Source organism: Amborella trichopoda, chromosome 2, assembly GCF_054954075.1.
Source record: "Amborella trichopoda isolate Santa Cruz 75 chromosome 2, AtrichopodaSantaCruz75HAP2 v2.0, whole genome shotgun sequence".
NCBI classification, from domain to species: domain Eukaryota; kingdom Viridiplantae; phylum Streptophyta; class Magnoliopsida; order Amborellales; family Amborellaceae; genus Amborella; species Amborella trichopoda.
The window spans coordinates 49384414-49393119 of NC_142337.1; the positions used below are offsets into that span (position 1 = coordinate 49384414).

General features: G+C 35.5%; 1 protein-coding gene across 1 annotated transcript; it reads left to right on the forward strand.

Annotated features, from left to right (window-relative positions):
- The first annotated feature begins 551 nt into the window (after positions 1-551).
- Positions 552-4189, forward strand: LOC18431647 (PKS-NRPS hybrid synthetase cheA). The gene is made up of 2 exons (XM_006841763.4): positions 552-1223; positions 2021-4189. The coding sequence occupies exon 2, from the start codon at positions 2033-2035 to the stop codon at positions 4013-4015; it is 1983 nt and encodes a 660-aa protein (XP_006841826.2). The 5' UTR covers positions 552-1223; positions 2021-2032; the 3' UTR covers positions 4016-4189.
- Positions 4190-8706: the final 4517 nt, after the last annotated feature.

The window sequence follows — 8706 nt, forward strand, 5'->3', positions numbered from 1 at the left end:
ATTTTTTAAATTTAAAATTTGATAATTAGATATAAAAATAGATTTTGAGATAATCCTAATAACATTTTACATCAAATTTATATACCACAATAAAATTTGAATAGCACCTTACCTCTACACCTAGAGAGGCGTCCATATGCCAACTGCGACGTGTATAGAGATATGGTGCTTCCGAATCTACTATGCTACTCCTTATTGGTCATTCCTAACCAAAGTCCGAGCCTGAGATAAATTTCTTGCTTGAATTATATACATAGAAGATACCCATTATATATAGAATTATTTAATAATTTACCCATTTGAAACTTTTCCAACTCTTATGCCTTATAGATATTTTTACAGAGACAGATATTTTTATAGATATTTTGAAATAAAACCAAACCATATAGACAAACTCCTATGAGTAATTTCCATTAATTTTTTTAAAAAAGTTTATATAAGTGTGAGGCTCTAAACAATCAAATTAGAACGTATCTCAAAATTTCACTAGAAGAGGTTTTTGATGCTCAAATATCCCTAAATTGATCATCTTGACTCAAGATGCATAGACGTGAAAAAAAAATAGCTTTCAAGTTTTGAAAATAATGCACTTTGGAATGTATTTTTAGATCGTCAATTTTCAAAATTTTCAAGTGTTCATAGATATGCTCTATCTACACTATTTTTTAAACCTTAACTTTTATAATTAGTGATGAAAATATATTTTAATGCTATCACAAAAATTTCCAATATGGAAACCACATTTCTCGATACTATTTGATGGTGAACTCTTTGATTGTTTAGAGCCTCGGCCCTATACAATTCAAAAAAAAATTAGTTGCCCAAGTATCGAAAAAAACCAAGGGGTGGCAATATAATTTATAGAAAAAACAGTGGGTATTCAGGTGGGTGGCAATAGTAGGTGAGCCGCGTAAATTATTGGCGAACGCCCTACCGTTCCCAAGATCGTGAAATCCCAGGTAAAAAACAGTGGGTGGCAATAAATTTAGGGGCTCCTGTTTTCTAATCCCCTCCGCTCAAGCCATTAATGGTCGTTCAAGTTTCTAGGGCACGGTGACCCTCTCTCTCTCTCTCTCTCTCTCGCTCTCTCTCTCGCTCACTCAGAAGCAGAGGAGATTAATCAGATCCACCCCAAAGCTTCATTCTTTCATTGATTTGCTTGAGGTTTCAGACCTCTTCAAGCACTTCAAAGAAATCTGTTTCCTCTTACAGCTACAAAAAAGGTGTGCTTCTCTCTATCTCTCTCTCTCTCTCTACTGGGTTAACGGATCTGAAATCAAGTCCTTAAACCCCATTCTTACAGCTCTGAAGCCTGGGGTTTCACCGTTGCAAGAATGGTGTTTCAGGCCCCTGTAATCTCACTTAAAGGGGGGGTCTTTTGTTTCTTTGTTTCTCTCTTGAAGACCAAAAGGAATTGCTCTTCATTAGAAAATAACAGTTTTGATTTGGGAATTCTCGCCATGTTAAATAATTTTCTATTCCCCATTTTTCGTGCTATAATTCTCTCCATGAGAGCGTTTAGCTTGCCCTAATTTCTTATCCAACAAAAGATAATATAGTGATGATAAAAAAAAAATTTAGAACCATAAGAAACCCATGAAAATCGGATTTGAACTACTTATATGGCCTACTGTGACCACCTAAGTAGCAGGGGTTTCATGGCATGATCATAGTCAATGTCACGAGTTATATATGAACTTGATTTTGATTGACTTGTTTTTATAACCATAAAGTTACGGTTCTCTTGTGATTATTCACTTGCTTAGATTATTGGGGACGACTGCTATTTGCACCCGTGTTTGTGCTATCTGCACCACCCTTGTACGAGGGTAAGTATTGTGTTCCTGGTAATCCTGCCCATGTTTTAGGTGGAAATATTAGAAAATTGAGTCCGATGCGAAAAAGCGGGTGTGAATAGCAACCCTCTCTGATAAATTCGGTTCCACCTTTATTTCGTTAGACTATTTTTTTACACCCCACAACAAGTTAAAGGTTCTGTTATGTTTAATCTCTTGTTTAGATTATCTATGCCATGGAGGAGAGTGACGCTCACAGTCCAAAATTAGAGGTTAAGAGCACTAAAATGCTCCCACCACCAACAGAGAACTTCTTTCAAAGTCGAGAAGAACTTCTCAAACACGTCCGCGATTTTGCCATGACACAAGGTTATATGATATCGATTAAGAGGTCAGATAAAGAGAAGAGAGTAATCCTTGGATGTGATAGAGGAGGCACCTACAGAAGTAGGCTTAGTGCTGCACAGAGTAATCGTCAAAGGAAAACATCTACTCGCCTTATAAGTTGCCCCTTTGAACTTCAAGGTATAAGAATGAGTGAGGGCATATGGGTGCTCAAAGTTAAGAAGGCAGATCACAATCATCCGCCTTCAGAAGATGTTTCTGCCCATCCTTTTTGTCGTCGGTTTTCAGAGGAAGAGGTTGTGCGAATCAAAGAAATGAATGCAGCTGGTATAAGGCCACGCCAAATACTTACAACACTTAGGCAAAGTAATCCAAATCTTAAAGCGATATCAATGGATGTTTACAATATCAAAGGTAAGATTCGTCGTGAGAATCGATCGGGGCGTAGCCCAATTCAGGCTTTGTTAGATGAGCTTGCTCATTGTGGTTTTCTCTACTATTTCCAATGCGATGAAGAAGGCCAGTTGACACATCTCTTCTTTGCTCACCCCATTTCAGTTGTGTTGAGCAAGAGCTACTCAAATGTGTTTATAATGGATTGCAGTTACAAGACAAACAAGTACAAGATGCCATTACTTGATATTGTTGGGGTAACAAGTTTTAATACTTCTTTCTTTTCATGTTTTATTTTTTTAAGCAAGGAGGAGGAGGAAGATTATGTATGGGCGTTGAAAATGTTTGAGGCCATGCTGGGTGGTGGAGCTGGCCATTCCCAACCTGCTGTGATTGTATCTGATAGGGAAGTGGCCTTAATGAGAGCCATGCGTGTTGTCTTTCCAGCCACTGCAAATCTTTTGTGCGTGTGGCGAATTGAAAAAGATATTGTATCAAACTGTAAGCCTCACTTTAAAGATGGAGACAATTGGTCTGGATTCTTATCTTCTTGGACTAATTTGATAAACTCTCCAACTGAAATAGCGTATCATGAAGCATGGAGAGCATTCCAAACCCAGTTTAATGAGAAGATGGTTGCTCTCAATTACATTGCAAGTACTTGGCTTCCTTTTAAAGAGTATTTTATAAAGGCATGGACAGAGAAGCATCTTCACTTTGGAAATCGAGTCACTTCTAGGGCAAAAGGCGCACATTCAATGCTAAAAAGCCATCTGCAATTTTCAGTCGGGGATCTTCAAGTGGTGAAAAACAAGATTTGTCTTGCCACTGAGATGCAATTTCAAGAAATCAAAACCCGGCTTTCAATGGAAAGAATTCGAATCCCACACGATTTGCGTATACCGTTCTTTAATGAGCTTGTTACCCATGTGTCGATATTTGCATTGAGGGAGCTCTTCAAGCAATATCAACTGGCTCGATCCAATCCATCATGGTCGGTATGTATGAATCAGTTCACAACAACCATGGGACTTCCTTGCGCGCATAGGATGAAATCTCGAATGGATGAAAACCAAGTTATGCATCTCAGTGATATCCATTTACAATGGCGAATCGACCATAGATCATTCAACAATATTGAAGCTGGGCTAAACAATCAAGAAGAGAGACATCAACAACAGGAACATCTTGTTCAGCAAGAGCGTCCTCAAAATCAGCTTTCTCAGCTTGTGGAGACCGTGACTCCTTTTATTCAAGAACCCAGTGTTCTCCGCCCTAGAGGACGGCCGCCAAAGTCAAAGGAAAAAAGGACAAATAGCTCCACTTCAAAAGACCATTCAGCTTCTGATAGTGAAAAGAAATCAGGAAAGTGCAGTTTTTGCAAAGGAGTTGGTCACAACAATAGAACATGTCAACTTAAAGTCACAGCAATCGCTTCCAAGTTCCCTATGATCTATGCTCACCCCTTTGGTACAAAATAGGTAACCCTTTGTTAATAGATTCTTTGTGAAGGACGATGAGGCCAGGTGCTCTGTTCCCTGGCAAGGGAGAACCCAACCATTTTCCCCTCCTCTTTTTGACAAAACCCGATAACTGATGTTCATGTGTTAAAATCATATTTAAGGTCTTTCTTTCTCTGGTTTTCTGCCACTCAATCAGCAGCAGTTGGAAATCTCTCTCTTCTCTCTCTCTCTCACACACACACATGCATACAACAGAAAAGGAAGATATATCGATGACTCTCTCTCTCTCACACACACACACAACGGAAAAGGAAGATACTTGACATACTATTGATGATTTGATTCAAAGTCTCAGAGCCTTGAGAAGAGCGGCCATCAAGTGGATTCTAGCCTATTTGTTGGATTCTGGTCTACTCAAAAGAGTGGTTATGAATGTCAAGGCTCAAGCGAGCGAGAATTTAAAAAATGGATTTGTGGTGCCTCTATTCTACTCAAAACAATGGTGCTTTCATATTGTCAAATGTAAGGAAACAGGGAAGGGAGTATATCTTATTGAAAATGTAAGGAAACAGGGAAGGGAGAATGTCTTATTGAAAGAGAGACGGGAAACGGCCAAAGATGTAATGGAAGTAGGGTCATCCATTGGTGTATTTGAAGATGATGCAACAGGTAACCAATTGCTGATATTGGGTATAATGTCCAAGGCACATGAATGGGGATTTAGGGTGTGGAAGTACCGTGGCACAGTCATTAAAAATTACGATAATATTAGAATCTTATTTGGAAAAGTGAAAAGTTCATATAGAGTTGAGGCTTTAAACAATGAAATTAGTGGCCACCTTAAAAATTTCATTAGAAGAGGTTGTTTTGATGTTCAAATATCTTCATATTGATCATTTCGACATCAAGATGCATAAACATGAGAAAAAAATGTCCTCAAATTTTAGCATCACATGCATGTGGGGCTTGTGGACCACGTGTGAGTAATTTGCGGCCACATAAACTATGGGCTATTAGGACCCACATGTCTTTAGACTTCACGTGTGTCTTGTTTAAAATTTAGAAAAAGTTTTCATGCTTTGAAAATGGCTTGAGCAAATTTTTTAAAAATTTATAAAGAATTACCAAAAATCATTTTTAAGTTTACCTTATCAAAGTATTATTGGTAATTGGAAAAATTATAGAGGGAAATTAAGTACCTTTCGGGGATCATATAAATACATAATACCAAGGCACCCGACTTCGACTCATTTTGGAACTTATGCTGACGGACCTGTTAATTTTTTTTGTGATAATCAAGATGTCATCTCATCAATTAGAAATGGCGCATATAGTTCTAACGGTAAGTACATTGAAATTTATTATCATTACATTTATGATATTATTGAAAAGAATGAAATAATTGCAAGTTATTTGTCATCTTCATATGTGATTGTAGATCCTTTAATAAAAGCAATTAAGTGCAAAAATATTATCAAAACATCTAGCTTTAATGGGACTTAGAAATATTTAAGTCAGGAACTTCTAAATGAGATATTTTTCTTTGATGTCTTGGTCATGAGAGGAAAAATCACATTAGCGTGAAAAACCTAATAACATGACTTTGGATATTTTTTTTGTCATGAGAAGAATAACCACACTAGCGTGAAAAGTCTCATGACAAAGATATACTCATAAAAGTTCAACCCATTAAGTAGTATAGACTTTATGATATTTCAATGTATTTGGCCCTCATGACCAAGTGGGGGATGTTGATACATGTGGATGACCATAGGGCCTCACATGTCATATTTCTCTCTTTTTATCTTAATAATACATTTTAATATTTATCGTTAAAAATGCTTCTAGAGAGAAAAATGCATTTATCAAATGGGTAGAAGATAACTTACCCACCTTTAAGGAAAAGAAGGTCACATTCTCAGATATTCTAGGAGGAAAGCCGAACGTTGGAGAACGACCTCCTCTCATCCCTTTATAACTAGGGTTTCATGGTTATGGAGAAACATACAAAGAAAGCTTGAGTTCTCAGTTATTCTGATAAATCATGATCTTTGTGATTCACAGTCTTATGACATTGCTTGCGATTCCTAAGACTTTGGCGGGTTCATCTCTTCCCCTCAAAAGTTCAACAACTATATAAAGCTGAGGTAGAAAATCAGTTGGGCAAACATATTAAAATTCTCCAAATGGATAGGGGAGGTGAATATTGCTCTATCTTATATATCAAATTTTGTAAGGAGCATGGTATAATTCACCAAACAACCATGTCATATACACCACAACAAAATGGTGTACCTGAAAGAAGAAATAGAACTCTAATGGATAGTTATGTCTATGATGAGCCATTCAAATTTATCACCTTATTTTTTGGGTGAGGCTCTCAATACTGCAACGCATATTATTAATCTTGTTCCAACGAAAATCTATACACTTGACCCATATGAATTATGGACAGGTAAGAAACCTAACCTTGCCATCTTGAAAGCTTGGGGTTATTGGACACATGTGCTTATACCTCCACAAAATAGAGATAAATTATAAACTAAAACTATAAAATGCTCATTTGTAGGTTATTCAAAAAATTCTAAAGGCTATAGATTCTATAACCATGATACTAGATCCTTAATAGACAGCCGGGATGCTCATTTCTTAAAAAATATAGATGATGAAAATACTTTAAGTAAGTTTATTGACTTACAAGAATTTGATAATGATAAGGGTCTCCAAAACCTTATTCCTCGGTCTCCCTTTAAAATTGGTGAGAATGATTCAATTGGATTTAGTATACCAGATAGACCTAAAAGAACTAGAGCACCACCTACCACTTTAGAAAAAATTTATGTATTTATGGAGGAAGATAATTATTCTTCAATGAGTGAGGATTCAATAGATGAACCTTAAAGTTATTAGCTCCCATGACTCAACTGAGTGGCCTCAAGCTATGGATGACGAACTTGATTCTATTAAAAGAAATCAAATTTGGGAGTTGGTTGACCTCCTTAAAGATAGAAAAGCCATTGGTAGCAAATGGGTCCTAAAGAAAAAGCTTAGTGCAAATGGATCCATTGATAAATATAAAACTAGGTTGGTAGTTAAAGGTTTTACTCAAAGGGAGGGCTTAGATTATGTATAAACTTATTCTTTAGTAGCCAAATTTTCATCTATTAGGAGTATCATAGCATTAGTTGCATATTATGATCTAGAATTATTTCAGATGGATGTCAAAACAGCTTTCTTAAATAGAGAATTAAAAGAAGATATATACATGAAACAACCAGAAGGATATGTAATTAAAGGCCAGAAAGACAAAATATATAAACTTAAGAAATCTTTATATGGTCTAAAATAGTGTTCTAGGCAGTGGTATTTTACTTTTCATAATGCAAACACTAAAATTGGTTATGTAGCCAATATGTTAAACCATTATGTCTATGTTTGGAATAGTGAGAGCAATTTTGTTATAGCAGCATTATATGTAGATGACATTTTGCTAACTAGTAATGATATTTGCATGATTACCCATACCAAATCATGGCTAAGTTATTCTTATTTTTCAGCTTAGGATAATTAAATTTTATATGCTTAATTTTCTTACAATAAAATATGTCTTCTCAACTTTATTCTTTTGATTTTTAAAATTTCTCCCATTTCCCTTATACCTATTATTATTTTGATTATTGTAATGTTTTTTGGGAATCTGAGAAGATGAACTTTGGGTAAAGTGGAGCTCATTTGAATTTTTCATCATTCTTCTCTCAACTTCAATACTGAGGTGCATGAGAAGGTTCAACATAGTTATTCTTTGTACATAATTGTTTAATGCAATTATAACAGACTCCAAGATGGAAGGAGACAGTTAAGGACAATTGACACTTGCATGCGATTAGCAACTGGATAATCAGCTACAACAAAGTCTTTTGCAAGCTTTGCTATTTTATTGACATGTTCGGTCATTGAGTCAGATTCTTTCATGCTCAAGAATTATATTTTTCTAATAGCAATTGCGCATGAGTCTCAGAAGTGGTCTCATACTTTTCAAATAGGGTACTCATCATATTTTGAACTGTGATGTAATCTTCAGACTCTAATTAAATCATCTTATATAAAACTTAACATAGTAGTCCTAGCTACTTTGTCGTCTTCTAATCATTTGCCAAGTCGTCTTTTAGCTTGACCATTGACATTAGGCTCTAAAATTGGTGGTTATATCTAGAACATTGTCTACCCTATCTTGGAAGAGAATATGCAATTTTCTTTTTCTATATAGAAAAATTGGTTCCATTGAGTTTCTCAAGTTTTGATAGTTCTGACACTGTTAGTTTAGATGCCATTTTAAATTTAGATAGTGCCTTAAAACTCAAAAATTTAATTGTATTTAAAAACATGGTTATCTACTAGTCAAATCAATAGATTTGCCGATTCTCAATGGGCTGCAACCTTTATGAAGAAAACTCTCAAACACTTTAGTTGTGTACTTGTGTGATGCAAGAGGCTAAATAAAAATGCTGCACCAAACAACTTTATATAAGTTCTTTATCCATAAAGCTTTACATTTTACATCAATATGAGAGATCCTAATGTAATTGTTTACAATAAGAAATATGTGTTATTCTCAACAAAATAATACAATAACAAAAAATCAGACCACAATATCAGGATGATGAAATTTTCTCACTTAAAAAGACCAAAGCATATGATAAATATACTAA

Coding starts and splice junctions, on each gene's coding strand:
- LOC18431647 (XM_006841763.4), top strand. CDS start 2,033: ATGGAGGAGAGTGACGCTCACAGTCCAAAATTAGAGGTTAAGAGCACT.